At 48.3% G+C, this 16617-nt stretch overlaps 1 protein-coding gene across 7 annotated transcripts in view; it reads right to left on the minus strand.

The window, feature by feature from the left end:
* The window catches only part of FLNB (filamin B), a 142029-nt gene that overhangs the window by 50434 nt on the left and 74978 nt on the right, over positions 1 to 16617 (minus strand). For all 7 annotated transcript variants that reach the window (XM_034996986.1, XM_034996985.1, XM_034996984.1 and 4 more), the window contains exons 9-18: positions 14443 to 14580; positions 12789 to 12915; positions 10863 to 10999; positions 9404 to 9597; positions 8125 to 8238; positions 7181 to 7324; positions 6915 to 7038; positions 6418 to 6578; positions 5333 to 5423; positions 4874 to 5043 (exon numbers count right to left, since the gene is read on the minus strand). In XM_034996986.1, coding sequence (XP_034852877.1) covers positions 4874 to 5043; positions 5333 to 5423; positions 6418 to 6578; positions 6915 to 7038; positions 7181 to 7324; positions 8125 to 8238; positions 9404 to 9597; positions 10863 to 10999; positions 12789 to 12915; positions 14443 to 14580 — 1400 coding nt within the window. The remainder of the gene's footprint in view (positions 1 to 4873; positions 5044 to 5332; positions 5424 to 6417; positions 6579 to 6914; positions 7039 to 7180; positions 7325 to 8124; positions 8239 to 9403; positions 9598 to 10862; positions 11000 to 12788; positions 12916 to 14442; positions 14581 to 16617) is intronic.

A 16617-nucleotide genomic window follows, 5' to 3' on the forward strand; every position in this document is an offset into this window, starting at 1 on the left:
TGGCCCCATGGCAAAAACAAGCGAGAAGTGAGATAAAATCAGAACAGCTAAGAACAACAGGGGCGACTTAATAAGCATACTGTATGCTGTGCTTTTAAGCATTTCCTTGACTCAATTTCCAAATAGTCTGAAGGGGTGGTTCCCACTGTTGTCCCCATTTTTCCAGGAAAGGAAGCTACAGCTCAGGGAGGTAGAGTCACTTTTCCCAAATCACATGCCTGGTAGTGTGAGAGCTGAACCTCGTAACCGCGGCACGCAGACCCGCGTCCCAGCTGCTCAGCCATACTACCTCCTGCCCAGCACACATCCGATCACGGCCACGGGCAAAGTTGCCGTCTATGGGAGCCTCTCACTGAACAAAACCAGCTTTTTCTACGTCTCGGAAATCAATTTCAGGCCACCAGACTGTGAAAGGGATTTGCACACTAAGGCAGCCTCTAAACTCCCACATCTATGTCACGGAAAGAAAAGTTTCAAGTGTGAAGGGAATCCTGCCTGTGGGTTTGGCAGGCCCCTTGCTCGAAGCCCCGGGGGCCATGGGAGCTCCGTACGACTGCATTTGCAGGGCGGTTCTCCTCTGGCCGGTCCCGGCCCACACCCTGCTGGCTTCCCCTCTCCTGGCGGCTAAGTTCCCTTCCCTGCCAAACCCAGGCTCCATTAAAGCCCACAGCTATCTCAGTAGATGAAGCTCTCCCTCACCTCAAACACCCCGGGCATAGCGTGAAAGGCCGTAGAGGGAGAGACGATGCCCCCCAAGAATCCGGGGGGCTCACCAGAATTCAGGTTCTAGTGAAAGCTGTCAGTGATCAAGTGTTAAAAGGGTGTAGCTTTTGGCCCACATATATTTTCTCACATTGCTTTTCATAATAAAAAAAAGGGGGGCAAAAGCCAAGAAAAAAATTGGTTGCATCAATGAAGGAGGGAGGACTGATTCTCCAGGATTTATTGGCAGTGCACACAAACCAACTGGCCCCCTGCCTCAAGGGTGTAACGTTTCATGGTAGAACGTGCATGGGTCCGAGCCAAAAAAGCTGAGAGCCAGCCCAGGACAGGACAGGTCTCCTCCTTGTAATAAGGAAGTCAGGGAGTGACTCGTGGCTTCAGCCACCGTGGCATTCCCATCATGCCAGCTCGTCCCAAGCTTCCATTTGCCCACAAGCCCCTAACTCCTTGAGGGAGAGGCCTCACGGCTGACCATGGGTCATGGAAAAACCTTCTCCACCAGCCCTGGAAGTCTTCTGATTGCGTCTCTGGAGTGCCACAGGAGAGGGAAAAATCCTCTTTCAGTTAAGCCTACCCATCCCATAAAAGAAAGTGTGTTCTCACTACCAGTTATGAAAAAAACAAAACAAAAACTCAGAGAGGAAATGAACTCTACCTCAAATAACCTAACAAGGGGGAGGAAGAAATCTTAAGGGACTTACACCTGCAATGGGCTGTAGCATTTAAGGTTTCCTCTGGGCCCCAGCTAAGGAACGGACTGTGCTTTTCCCCCGGCGGGGGTGACATCAGGAATGTCGGAGCAATGACCTCTGGTGCATTTCACCACGGCCTTGCTGACTGCAGGACAGTTTTATTCTCTCCCCTCTGCACCTCTGAGACCTTAACCCCACCCTGCACAACACACGAATGTAAGACTCTGACCCGAGAGCTCAGGTGAGGACAGGATCAAGTGAGCCACCCACAGCCCCCTCCTCCAGAGATCTCCGGAGCAGGCAGGGGGCTCAGTGAACCCACACGGTCTCCTCGAGGCACCCCCAGGAAGTAGGTGGGGTTGCCGATTCCCAGTGGTTTCTGACCTGGTGGGTCATGGAGTTGCTGCCACCAGCTTCTCCAAGTGCTCGCTCTACGTGAGGGACTATGGGGTGAGAGACTGAAGTCCCTTGAGGTCACAGACAACCAAAAGCACAGAAGGCAAAATCCGTGGGCGAATATGGCATTGTGCGATCTCCCTTCCATAAAATCAAGCCTTCTGTCTGACCTTTGGGAGGATCCTCAAGCCCCAACCCAACAAGTGACACCCCACCAAGGCAAAACGAGCTCTGACCACTGCCTTCCGACATGACCGTGACTGGTCCACTGCAGGTCAGCGGGCATCATCAAGCTGCGGCTCAGAGACCCTGCAGGGAACAGCTCCTCACACAGCACGGCCTGTATTCTGAGGGCGACACGCTCCCCCTGGGCCAGGACCCACTGCCATCTTTCCACACACCAAACAACTACATTTCTAGAAAGTTCCAGCCTGTTATTCCCTAAAATGACAACAAGAAGGTGCGCCTCTGGGCACCAGCCCTCAAAGTATACTCCCTGCCTCCATGTTGGGCACGGCCTTCTGGGCTGACCCAAGCCTTTTTTTTTTTTTTTAAGATTTATTTATTTGACAGAGTGAGAGAGACACAGAGAGGGAACACAAGCAGGGGGAGTGGGAGAGGGAGAAGCAGGCTTCCCACCAAGCAGGGAGCCCGATGCAGGGCTCGATCTCAGGACTCCGGGATCATGACCTGAGCCGAAGGCAGACATCCAACGACTAAGCCACCCAGGCGTCCCTGACCCAGGCCTCTTAACCATATCCAAGGGCACATCTCAAAAGGCAAGCTTATTTAACCCAATCTTGAGCTGTATGCCGCTCTTCAGAAAAGAGAGATCAAAGGTGCATGAGGATGTGTTGGCCCCACTGTCCCTACAAAGTTCTCTGCTTGTGAGCAGAAGCTCCACTTCGTGTATTCACCCTTTAAGCCATAAATCCATGTGGAGAACCTACAGCATCAGGTCCTGTGCTCAAGACTAGGGATGGAAAGATATATATAGGACATGATATCCCATTGTTGGGGAACTCATCATCCAAGAGAAGAAATTCAATTTTTTCTTTGCCATAGAAAAATATGCAGAACTGCAACTTGCCCAAAAAATGAAACCATAAATCTTGTTCTAAATGCTAAACAAGAAGGACCAGAGAGGCACCGCTCACACTGGAGGCAGGGACTGACACCAGGACTCTGCCAGGCTCCTTGGACATAAGACAGGCAGCATTTGAGCAAAGCCCCAAGCAGCCACTGAGCCTGCCGACAAACCTGCTATTCTCCAAGAAATGGATGAACTTGACCTTGTGTGATTTTGAAGTTAAGAAGCCTCCCTCTCTAGCCTCCACCTCTGCCCCAAATGGCAACAGGTTCTGAAGCCCTTTCTGGGGGTGCAGGCCAAAACCTGACTCCGTCTTAATGTCTGCAACTTACTTTCTAGAAGCTCAGCCAAAACCCAAAAAGGTTTATAGATAGAGGACAAAGCAAGATGTTTTTAGAAGAGTCTAAGACCTTGTGACCTTGACCAGTGTGCGTGGCCAAGCTTTCTGGTACCTTCTCCTAAGGAATGTGGAGAATTGGCAACAAGGATGATGTCAAGCCAGTGCTCCCAATAGTGAGGCTCCCGCCAGCCTTCTGAAGCGTCAGCAGGAAAATAATTACCCACTTAGCACTGAGCAGCCTAATGATAAAAGGTTATTCTATGTACAAAAGTATTTTTACCATCACTAATAATGAACCCCTCATTAAAGTAAAAACAAAAACCACAGGAAGGAGGACGTCTGGATGTAAGAGACCACATCTGTACTGACTCACCCCAGACAACCCCTCCCACTGCCAAAGAGTCCATCTCCAAGGACATGTAGCCCCCAGTGCAAGGGGACACCTGCACCACACCCCTCATCCTCACCATACCCCTCATTCCTTCCCACTAGACTCTGGGCAGCGCCTCACTGAGGGCCAGGCAGGAGGGATGCTTCTCAGGTGGTGTTTCTACAGAAAGCATCCCCCCTGTTCTCCTACAAAGAGTACCCCACAGAAGGGGGACTATTTTCCTCAGGACCTGAAAGCACCTACACTATAAGGTTCCTTAAGGGTCGGGTGTATTAAGAAAAAATCTGAGACGTTCGAATGACGTGTAGAATGCTATGCATAAAAAATAGTAAAATCCAGGGCACCTGAGTGGCTCAGTTAGTTAAGCAACTGCCTTCGGCTCAGGTCATGATCCTGGAGTTCCAGGATCAAGTCCCGCATCAGGCTTCCCTGCTCAGCAGTGAGCCTGCTTCTCCCTCTGACCCCCTCCCTTGTGCTTGCTCGCCCTCTCTCTCTCAAATAAATAAAATCTTGAAAAAAAAAAAAATAGGAAATTCCAGGCTTTTCTTCTGGGTTACCTGTTCCTCACACCCCAGAGGTATGGCCATGAAGCAAAACCCAATTTTGAACAAATTAAACAAGAATTCACAGAGAGAGGCAGAGAGGTCATTTTTTAGGTGCTTCTTGCCTAAAATAATCAGAGCAAAGTGGCCTGGATCGTAACATCCTGTGTGTGTTCCTGAATTTTGTAAGAGGACAATCTGGGGCCCTAGATAGTATTTCGGGCCTGAGGGACTAAAGACTGAACTGGCTTTTGAGAGAGACCCACTCTACCACCTTATATAAAGGGCCAGCAAGAAAACACAAAGGCGTCGCCCTTCCTCCCATTTGAGTAATTAAGACTGAATGAAGGGCAGCTGGTAAGGATGGGAGAGTGTGTGGAATAAGAGGAAGATACTAGGTTCCAAATTTCAAGAGCTCCCTGTTTCTGCTGAAAGCCAAAATGGAGGTGGGAGGCGGGGATGGGGAGAGTCAGGCTAGCTTCCTGCTCTAGCTTCCTGTTTGTTCTTAGGGAAACCTTCAGGCCCGCCTCACAGAACCAGCCAGGCCTCTTGCCAGTGCTCCTGGAGAGGCTCAAAATGACAGGCACGAAGAGCCCTTCACCCACAGAGGAGCATCTCGACAGAGGACAGATCAGAGCCTTGCTGTCCAAAGGGCCCAGCCCAGCACTGAGGGGGAAGGGGCAATGGGAAGGACCCTACCTGCTGGGTGGGTGTGTATTTGACGGTGTGGGAGTAGTCATAATTGTCGATGATGTCCAAGTCCTTCACGGCATCTCCAGGAAGGGCGCTGCTGAACTGTACATTCAGCGGGGCTTTTCCAGCCCCTTTGGTGTAGACCGTGAAGTGGGTTGGTTTCCCGTTTTCCACACCTGGAAGGATAGACCGTGAAGTGAGGAGACAGGCCTGACTGGCGTGGTTTCACTCTTCAACAACCAGTCTGACAGGTTCATCGGCACCAGCCCTAGCAAGGCGGTTGGCGACGGGGGCCGGAGCACTGCCAACAGCTCGGGCAGGAGCACTGCCCCTGCTGAATGGGACTCCCAACAGAACACCCGCCCTGGGTGGAGACGAGGCCCTCAAGGTCCCCGGACCAAACATGCCCCTGGCCACTGGCCCGCAGAAGGCCTCCGGGATGGCCGCTTCCGCGTGCTCTCTTACCTGCTTTGCTGAGCCCCGGGCCTTCTGCCTTCACTTTGCTGGCATCATGGGAAGGGTCAACTTTCACTCTGAAAGGACTGGCGGGGATTTCCTGTAGGGGAGACACTATCTCAGTAGGAAAGCCCCTGAATCGTCTGCCAGAGCTTAGCCTTCTGCCCAACGCAAGGGGGGAGACCTCTGTGACTCTGGCGGGCGGCGGGCAAACTTCCATCCCCATGGGTCAAGTCTTTGTACTCTAGCCTCAGGTAGGGGCCACCGAAGGTCACTTACAAATGCCTGGACCCCTCCATCACAGGCTTTGACCTGCTTAGTGCACAGCGGGAGGAAGGTTTCCTACAAACGATTCTGAAAACTCTGAGCCTTTCACACCAAAGTTGAGTACTTAGTACGCAAAAAATCCTACCAAGAATAAAACCCCAAATGACAATAACATATAGGGTTGGGCGAAAGGACATGTCCTCAGGTACAGCTTGGAACTAAGGTCTGGGGATACAAGGATTATAATTCTTCACAATGGTGCAGGTTATCAGAATAAAGGCAGAACAGGTTAACTGGACGAAGTCAATTCAAGACCAACACCTTCAGGCACAGAACTTTCTCTCTCGACATTCCTATCCTTATGCAAGGTTAATTTGAATCACCAGGATTCCACTGTTCCGTTTTAGGTACCACTCGCCTTATCCTCACCTATCATAAGTAAACATGAGCTCAGTTTGAAAGTTCAAAGCTCCTGTCCCTGTAAAAGTTTAGGGGTCAAGGCCAAAGCCATTACTTCAAAGTGGTCGAAGCAGAACACGTCTAGAAGTTCATTTGAATCAAAAACTTTACAAGCGTTTATAACAAACCAGTCTCCTGCCAGAGCCCTGCTAGAACCACTGAATACACCGTGCCTCACTTTTGTTAGAAAATGACAATAATTTAGTTCTGGGTGCTTTTTGCTTATTGTTTTTTTTCCCCCTTCATGGTTTTCAGGAACCAGAGAGGAAAACCTGAGCAGAATTCTCAAGACATTGCCCTATTGCTTTAAAAAAAAAAAAGAAATACGCACACAGGTGGCCAGAAAGAACCCAGGTCCAAACACACACCTGAGATGCAAAGAGAACTTTGATAGTGTATCGCCCGGCGGCAGGAGGCACATATTTGACCGTAAACGTGTCGTTGGCGTTGTGAATAATGTCAAAGTCCACGTCTTCCTCATCCTCACTTAACACGCGGGCATCACATTTAATGCCAACGCTGACATCACCTGGAACAGACCAGCTTATGAGCGCACCAGGGTACAAGAAACAGCATGTCCCATGCAATCGCTTCTAGCTCAGCTCAGCTAACACCCCAAAAAAGCAATTGGGAAGTTTCCAGTAACAAGCCTGACAAAGGGATGGTGCTAAGTCAGGGCTTTGGAGGAGGAATGGAGGATTAGCAAAGATCACCAAGGAACTGCCACAGACGCTCATTAGATGAACAATTCCCTATTCAGGTGCACTACTTTCTGGCTCAAAGTTCACTGTCCTTCGAATGTTCCAAAAAGAACATGCTTCCTCAAGGAGCAGCAATTACCACACTGGGGGAAGCCCCCTCTCACCTTCCCCAGCCTCAGTACAGTCCACTGTGAAATGAGTAGGCTCATTTGCCTTCAGTCCACTTCGCTCCACGCCTGGCCCAAACACCTTGACCTTCTGGGGATGGCTACCCTGCCCAATACCGACCTAAAAAGAACACGGCAGAAAGTTATAACCAAGTTTTCCTCCACTTGGACCCAGTGAAACATTGTTAGTTAGCATGGAGCCCAGACCCGCCATAGGACTTGGCTTTTTCATACAATGGCCAGGATTATTCTTCACAACCTACCCTGTATGGGCTGCGTGGGATGTTCACACCTCCCCAGACCACAGCAATGGTGTGCTTGATGGCCTTAACCGGGGTATACGAGCAGGCGTACGTGCCGTCCATCCGGCTCTTCATCTGGATGTCAATGGGCTGGCCTTCCCCATCCTGCAAAAGAGCAGGGGCAAAGAAGAGAAACTGGACTTCACACGGTCTTCATCAAACAGCACCACCATGGCTTCCCAAGACCATCAGGTCACCACCCATCCAACAAAACATGGAACTATGATATGCCATCACCACAGATGATAAAACACTGCCTGTATTTATTTGTTTTTCATAAGAGCAAATGACTCTAATAGAAAGCCATGGCCACTCAATACTTCTTAATTTGGGAGCGCCTGGGTGGCTCAGTTGGTTAAGTGTCCAACTCTTGATTTCAGCTCAGGTCATGATCTCAGGATCTAGAGATCAAGCCCTGGCATCAGGCTCCATGTTCAGCAGGGGTCTGCTTGAGATTCTCTCTCCCTCTGCCCTTACCCTCACTCAGGTATGTGCTCACATACACTCTCTCTCTCACTAAAATAAATAAATAAATCTTAAAAAAAAGTACTTCTTAATTTTAATTCCTGCATTTAAATTCCTGGGCCAAATTCAATTAAATTAGAAAAACATATTTAATAAATTCTTATTTACAAACCTCCTGTCATGGCCTAGGAAGCTTTAACCACACTGAAGGACATGTATAGGAAATCTGAAATCAAGCCTTGTTTCCAAAGAATACAAATCATAAAAATGAGAAAAGCACCCCACTTTACATATTAGAATCCCATTTAATAATAAATATTCTTATGATTCCCAATATGTGGATGAATAAACTGAGGATCAGATGAACTGAGCAACTTGCCATTACAGTGACAGATCGTGTCTCCTGGTAATTACCTGCACAGGTGGCCCTGGAAACTTACCTGAGCAAATATCTTTAAGGGAGCTTTTCCAGCATCCTTAGGATCCACGGTGAACTCACACAGGTTGTTGACAATGCACCCAGATTTCTCCAAACCTGGCCCATATGCTTGGACCTGGGGCAAAGAATAATGATTCTCTTTTTGTACAATGCCCCAACGAAACCCTCTCTATAACAACCAGTGACCAGGGAACAAGGTAACAAAACCACCTGTGTCTGGTTTCACAGTACCTATGTAACAGGATGGTTTGGGAAGGAAAATGCTCAAGTAGGTTGTAACTCAGAAATTAAACACAGTATCATTAACCTCCCAGGAGGAAGAAAACTCAAAAACCAAGCCCCAAACTAGCCTGGGGCTCCATGCCTTATTCCCAACAGATATAGACAACTAGTAACCAGGGCAGGGACCTCCAGCCATGCCCAGGTTCAATGTTCCCACATGGAGGGGGCTCAGAACCTTTACCACAGACATTCCAAAGGTTTACAGCTTCCAGAGAGAACAAAGGACCAGCCGTTGGCCAACAAGGAATAGCAACCGGCCCAGACCGACACCAGCCTACGAAGAGCCGTGTGGGCCAGGGCAGCCTGCACACATGGGAGTGTGGAGGCTTCCTCCTAGCAGCCAGCCTGCCTCAGACTCGATGCTTATCGGCCTCCTAAGAGTGTGACAGAAGCTCTTAGAAACACTGCTCCAATTTAAGAGAAGGGAGCTGGGGAGAAAAAGAACACCTTTCATTTATGAAGAGCAGCCTCCGCAGCCCCCTGCATGAGCTAGGCACTTTATGCACGTTAGCTCCTTGAATCATCCCAGAAACGCTGGAAAGCAGACATTGCTATCATTCCCACTTTAAAAAGAATCAAGAGTCAGAGAGGTTAAGTGACTTGCCCACCATTAGAAAAGTACTAAGTGGGGGCACCTGGGTGGCTCAGTTGGTTAAGCAACTGCCTTCGGCTCAGGTCATGATCCTGGGGTCCCAGAATCGAGTCCCACATCGGGCTCCCTGCTCAGTGGGGAGTCTGCTTCTCCCTCTAACCCTCCTCCCTCTCATGCTCTCTGTCTCTCATTCTCTCTCTCTCAAATAAACAAATAAAATCTTAAAAAGAAAAGAAAAGTACTTAAGCGGTACTACCAGGGTTCCAACTCAGACCAGTGTCCTTCCTAAGCTCTACATGGCCTCTTGCTGCCGTCCCTCAACATGCTGCTTGAGCTCACTCTCTGGGTACCACGGAGAGGGCCAGGAGCCAGGAAGAGAGCACAGAAACATGACAGACAGACTCACCAGATCCGGGTTGTAGTCTCCCGCAGCTGGGTGGATGAAGGCCATGTACGGGCTGTCCTTGATGTCTTCGTCATCACACATGATGTGAACAGCGTATTCGCCAGGTTCCTTGGGCCAGTACTTGACATCACATGACCCATCATTCTGGTCATCATACTCAATCTTCGCCTGCGAGGGGCCTTCAATAGCAAAGCCTGGGGGACAGGGTGAGAGGGACCCCTGGTTGTATGGTGGGAAGAACCTACTCTATGTTACCACCAGCTCACTCCCTCAAAGCAAGTATCAGCCAGAAGCCTGAAATCAGTGTCTGTCCCTTTCCCACAAAACCAAGCCTATTGAGTCTTCACTAGACGTGGAAGGGCTGGATTTTTATGTTTTTTTAAACATCATCTAACAAGGCAAGTCAACGAAAACCTTAAACCAATGCCCACACTTTGCCCCATCAAATCAGGTTCTGGGTTTTTGTCTGAACGAAATAATCAAGAATATGCGTAAACAGTTAGGTACAAAGTATATGTACCCAGCACTGTTTCTAAAGAAAACCGTGGAAATAACCGGAGAGCCTAATAGTAGACATATCCATGCAATGGAATTCCAAAGAAGCCATGGAAAATCAAGACACAGCCTCTATTTATCTGAGGCAGGAAGACAGAAAGATCATCCCTAGATATTTTTTGTGGAAGATGAATATTTACGTGTGCATGTAAAGAAAAAAGTCTAGAAGGATATGCCAAAGGTTTAATATCATACCAAAACACTGATTCTCTCTCTAGAAGGAAATACTAAATCCAAGTCTGCTTACTTTTACTACCTAAAACAGATAGTCATTAAACTATGGCCAGCGGGCCAAACTGACTCACTATCTACTTTTGTACTTAATAAGGCTTTGCTGGGACACAGCCACACTCCCTCACCTCCGTCCTTTCTCTGGCTGTTTTCATGCCTACCACGGCTGCAGCAGGGAGAATACAGCCCACAAGACTAAAATATTTGCTCTCTGGGCCTTTTTAGAGCAGGTTTGCTGACTGCTGTTCTGAAGTAATCCTGTATACATCAGATGTATATTTAACATATACTGTTCTGCTCCGAAAAATATTTATTCTCCAAATTTCTAATTTCAGCAAAATTCATTAATTCATCTAAACTAAGAATCAATCAACAATATTTGCTAAGTGCCTCCTATGTTCCAAGCACTGTTTCAAGCACAACATCCGTAGGAAGCTCCTCTACCGTGAGGTTTAGCGGATGAATGAATGGAAGAAGAGACAGAGGGCAACTTGAAGGGCAAGAGGAAAATGAAAATTGCAATCCCACAGCAGTATTAAGAGTTGCACTTGGGGGGTCAGGAGGTCAAGGGGAGTGAGGCTTGGAGGAGGCCCCAGCTCTCAGTCTGACACTGGGACCAAGCCTCATGTCATCTCAGCCCCCCAGAAGCTGTTGGCCAGCCGCTTCCACCTACCCAGAGACCCCACTTCAGAGCCAATGGACTCTACCACGAAGTCCGCTGACCGCCCGACAATCCCGCTGTGGAGGCCAGGGCCCCATGCACGAACTTTCTGCATGCCTGCTTCAGGGCCAACTTGAACCTCAAAGGGGCTAAGAGAAAAGGAACAAAAAGCATTAAAGAAGAGCAAAGAAGGGACTAAATACAGCCATAAGCTGTTTGCAGGTATTTTTTCCACTCCTTTTACCTGGAGTCCCAATGTCCAGCCAAGCCTTTCCTCCACAAGGTGCCCCCACAGCCATTGTTATGTCAACAATATAATGTACTGGGGCTGCCTCGGGGCACTCGGGTGGCCACTAGGTGGGCATTCAAGACACCCTGCCTCACACTATCCTTCTGACCATTCACCTTTTGAGTGTAGGGCTCACCAGACCATGAGCTCTGGAAGGTAAGAGAGTGCCTACTTTCCTGTATCCTGCTATATTATATGAACAAGGGGCACCTGGGTGGCATAGTCGGATGGGTGTCCAACTCTTGGTTTCAGCTCAGGTCATGATCTCAGGGTCCTGGGATTGAGCCCCACATCGGGCTCCACGCTCAGTGGAGAGTCTGCTTGAGATTTTCTCCCTCCCTCCCCCTTTGCCCCTCCTACTTGTGCTGTCTCACTCTCTAAAATAAATAAATAAAATCTTAAAAAATATATATATGTAAGAAGAAAACTAAGCTGAAAAGGTTTTATCTCACACATGAACAAATGAGTCTTTTTTTTTTTTAAACAAATAAGCTGTTAAAAAAAAAAAAAAAAAAAAGCAAAGGGGGTGCCTGGCTGGCTCAGTTGGTAGAACATGTAGCTCTTGATCTTGGGGTTTTAAGTTTGAGCCCCATGTTGGGTGTAGAGATTGTTTAAATAAATACACTTTTATTTATTTATTTATTTATTTGAAGATTTCTTCATTTATTTGACAGAGAGAGAGACAGCAAGAGAGGGAACACAAGCAGGGGGAGTTGGAGAGGGAGAAACAGGCCTCCTGCCGAGCAGGGAGCCTGACATGGGGCTCGATCCCAGGACCCTGTGATCATGACCTGAGCCGAAGGCAGACACCAAATTACTGAGCCACCCAGGCACCCTATTTTGTATTTTTTTAAAAAGATTTTATTCATTTATTCATGAGAAACAGAGAAAAAGAGAGAGAAAGGCAGAGGCAGAGGAAGAAGCAGGCTCCCCCTGGAGCAGGGAGCCTGATGTGGAACTCAATCCCAGAACCCTGGGATCACAACCTGAGCCGAAGGCAGACGCTTAATGGACCGAGCCACCCAGGCACCCCAACTTTAAAAAAAAAATCTTAAAAAAAAAAGTTTGCTTAGATTCTCAGAACCCTATCATACCCAGATATTTCTCAAGGTAAATGGAATTTATTCAGAGTTTAAAGTTGCCCCCAGGGGAGCTGGGGAGGGTGAAGAGGGGAGGGTAACCGTGATGCCCACAAGTCAAAGCTGCAGACTGCGTCCCTTGGCTCCTGACTGCACTCACGTAGAGAATTTTAATGTAAACCATGGCAGATTTTATCCCCATGGCATTCCTGAACAGAGGCACACATTGAAAGAAAGAGAATCTTAGTTTATATAAGGGTGTAGAGACACACAGCCCATTTGCTCTCTATTACTGCTCCTTCTGGCTTCCCTGCCTCCCCCCAGACCCAAACCGCCAGCATTTGATTTAAAGCAAGGCAACCGAAACCACAGTGACTTTCTGCTGTTTTTGAGAACAGGCCAAATGTCTGTGTGTTCTGAAAAAAAAAACAAAAACAAAAAACAAAAAACAAAAAAAGCTTTCAACAAAGCAGATCTCCTTCCCTCCTGCAGCCGGGGAAGTAACCACCGTGAGCCTGCTCTGGGGTGAGCACGCCTCCAGAGAAGACGCAACTCCAACTGGAGACTCACCTCTTTGGAATGTGGTGTCCCCCCCACGTGATGGCGATGCTGTATTTCCCCGGGGTGCTGGGGTAATACTCGAATGCGTAGACTCCATCCAGAAAGCCTTTCTGTTTCACCAGTTCCTCCAGACCCTCTGTGGGAAGAAAGCACTCCATCCTTCCAAAGCAATTCCAGGCTCCCAACAAGAATCCAAAAGACAAGGACAGAAAGGCAGCAATATCCACAAGACATAAGCTGCACAGGGAAGCCAAGTGGGCTGCCTCAGAATGGGACACCCTCAAAACCTGGGAGATTAATCCAAGCCTAAAAATAGGCCCATCTCTGCTTCAAAGTGTGGGGGAAAAGGAAGATTTCCCAGCTAACCGGTTTTCAAAGGCTCTCTGAGAGCCTTATCTAGAGGCGGGGGCCAACAGGTCCTCGACTTCCTGGGTCTGTGTAAAGACAAACCTAGTCCTATCTTAATTTTTCTTAACGATCATCGCTAGCTGTCTTAGCCTCTCACAAAACTGAGGAGGAACTGAGTCCTTATATGAGTATTTGGCATGGGTTTCGGCTTACTGTCCTGGCACATCTTTTTTTAAAGCTGGACAGTGCAAGTGAGAAGGCTCCTACATGCTACCTACAAGAGGACAGGTTTTAGATGCTGTACCACAAACTCCAGACTGAGCCATCAGGTAGGAACTTGTTTTATGTTGAGCCCTGAGGTTTGGCTGGGAAAGCCACTTAGTCAAGCGAGAATCCAAGGTCAGAAAAAAACGCCTCCTTGGCTCCTGTGACAAGCCAGAGGGGAGGGCAGCCCCAGAGCAGCTTTTGGCTCCAGGTCCGGGCAGTGTAGAACCTTGGCCACCCTTTGAACACAGCCTTCCCCACAGCCTGGCGCTCTGAGATCAAATATTAACTTTCTGGAGCTCAGAGCACTCCCGCCCCAGCCTGCTGGGGATACAGAGAGTGGGAGCAACACAGAGGCTGCGCACGTTCCCACAAGGCATGAACCCACGGAGGGCTGCTACGTCTGCAGCCCGAAATGCAGGGGGCAAACACGGACAGAGCACTCAAACTCGCGTCTGCGGTCTCCCTTCCCGAACGGGGAAGAAGAAGGAGTTGCAGAGTGCAACCCACCCCTCCGCGCACAGCATTTATCTACAAAGAAAACTTAATCTCGGGGAATTTTATTTTCCTTCTATAAGCACTGATCATAGTAATTAGGTACTTGGCATAATTTCATAGTCTATAAAACGTAACCTGTAGTGGGGAAATTACTGGCTTTGGAGACGGTGCTTGAATTCCAGCTCAGATGCTTACAAGCTGTGTGACCTTGGGCAAGACCCTTCTTCTCGAGCCCATGTTTCCTCAAATAAAAAGTAAGCCACTTCAGGTTGTCCTTCCAAGGACAGCACTTTCCAAACTCCATTACATCACTGCTTTTTCTATTCCCAGAAGCCTTAATATGGGAGGCTGTCAGGCCACCACTGGTCCCACTGCACCCAGGGCAGACATAACTAATCACTGCCTCCTTCCCCATGGAGCCCAGATAGCCTCAACTCTTTGATACCGCTCTCTCTGGGATCGATCAAAACGGGCTGGGGGATGAAATCCATACGCCATGGCTGCAAAGCTGGCCCAAGTCACACCTGAGATGGAGAAACAAAGGAGCACTTACTAGGACCCTTCACAGTGACACCAAGTTCCCCGCTTCCAGCAGCTTTGGTATCAACCTTGAAGTCTGCAGTCTCCCGGATGCGGATGCCTTTGGGCTGCAGGCCCCGGCCACTGGCCCGGCAGGCGTTTGGACTACAGGCTGCAAACACAGTTTTGACATCAATTCAACCTTTCATTCGTTAGAGTTGAGCAAGCCAAGGTAACTTGGGGCCACTCGCCAAGAAAATGTTTGTTCTGCACAGAGCCTGCAGCAGCTGCCCGAGGCTAGGGGTCCTGCTCAGGGAGCACACCCGGCTAGCAAATAAGGACACAACATAACTTTGTCCGGCCACACCGCAGAGGGACCGGGGTGGGGGAGGAAGTGGGGGGTTACTTTGGCAAAGAAAGAAGGGGAAGCACAGCCTGCACTCACTGTGCTCCTGGAACCTGCTGAATCCTGGCGTTTATCCTCTGGGTGGTGAAGGAGAGTTAAATCTCATTGCCACACTCAAGGGCCCAGTAATTGGAAAGACTGAACTTCTTCAAGTCTACTTGGAAAATGTAGCACTTGAAAACATCTGACCACGTTCCAAACTTTGGATCGGCCATTTCTAAAAGTCGAAATGTGATTGTCTTCCGCATGAAGAGCCAGGGGATAGCTCAAAAAAGAAACCAGTTCAACCCCAACTCGGCCAAAGCAGACAAACATTTTAGTGCTGTCAGCAGGTAATCGGAATGTGGGTGGCTATAAATGCAACAATTAGCAATAAACACCACTCTCCATTTGATTTCTGGATCTAGTTTAAAAACCTAAAGTCAGAAGTCTAAAAATTAAGGACCAAAGTAGCTTCTAGTAATTTCTTACATGAGAGGTCCACAAAACTACCGTTCCATGGGGGTCATCAGAAGGTTGATAAAACACATCCTCGTACCCTAGGAATTCTTTGCCAACACAGGGGACCTTTTTGAGTATAGAAGTGAGAGAGCAGTGGGTAAAATGTCATGCATGTTGTTTACTAAGTAGCTTTTCCTTTCCAAATCTAACACTGCACATTTGAGTTTTCTCTATGCCAGGAGTGGGATCACAGACTCCAGAGGATGAAACTCTTTACTCCATAGAAAGAAGATAATGCCTCCTCTGGTCCCTCCTCCCTGCAATATCCTCAGCTGGCTATTTGGCAGACAACTGCTTCTGGAAGGACATACCCACACTCTAGGAGTTAGAGAGGATTTTAGGTGGTTCGTGGATGAACATAAGTTTATGGCCACATTTTATGGCAAGTGACATTGGTTTTCCATTGTGAAAGGGGGATGAAGATTCTTTTTAATATAAAATCAGTTAAGTAGTGGAAGTACGTCAAAAGAAAAACCCTATCAATTAAACTCTAAATAGTACAAGTGATGGATAGACACACGAGAGATAAGCATTGTCCATGAGTGAGAGGAAGTCAGAGAACAGTATTAGAACAGGAAAGCTGTTAAAAATGCTTTCTTGCCTTATGTCAAAGAGAGTTTTGTTTATGAATATGTTGGTTTTATTTTTTTTTTTTGTCAAAAGGAGAAAAGTTGGTCATACCAGAAATAAGTCACAACAGGATGACAAGACTTCCCGCAGAGGGTTTTAATGTGCCTTAAAAAAAAAAACCAACCCCAACACTCATGGAAATTCTGAACACGGGTAATAGTCTCAACGTCAAAAGGGTAACTGTTCAGTTCATATAAACACTAAATGGAACTAAAGGAAACCACCAGATCCTCCACCATTTTGAGTTGTTTTACACAGGTTTCAATGCAATTAGAGAGTGGGTTTGGGGTCTGGCTGGACAAGTGATGCTGATGCCCATACTGTCATGTCCCGAGGTCACCAACAGCACGGGCCCAGCTGACGTGTGCGGGAAGCACAGAGAACGGGCACGGAAGTCCCACTCAACCAGCCCTTACCCAGCGAGGTGCCTCTGGCCCAGTGCTCTCAGTTAGGAAGCCAACAGCTTCGGGGTCCAGGCTGACCCAGAGGCAGGATTCAGAAGAGGAAGCCAGCTCTACAGACGCAGAGGCAGAGGACAGAACAGGGAAAAGCAAGTACTGGTTAGAAAAGGCAGCAGAGTTGGAAAACAAAACAAAACAAAAAGAACCACCAAGTCCGAAGGAAAAGGAGTCTAACGTTAGAGAAAAATGCATGCTCTGGCTGCAGAAGGGG

Source organism: Mirounga leonina, unplaced genomic scaffold (genome assembly GCF_011800145.1).
Source record: "Mirounga leonina isolate KUSES-001 unplaced genomic scaffold, KU_Mleo_1.0 Mir_94, whole genome shotgun sequence".
Lineage (NCBI taxonomy): Eukaryota > Metazoa > Chordata > Mammalia > Carnivora > Phocidae > Mirounga > Mirounga leonina.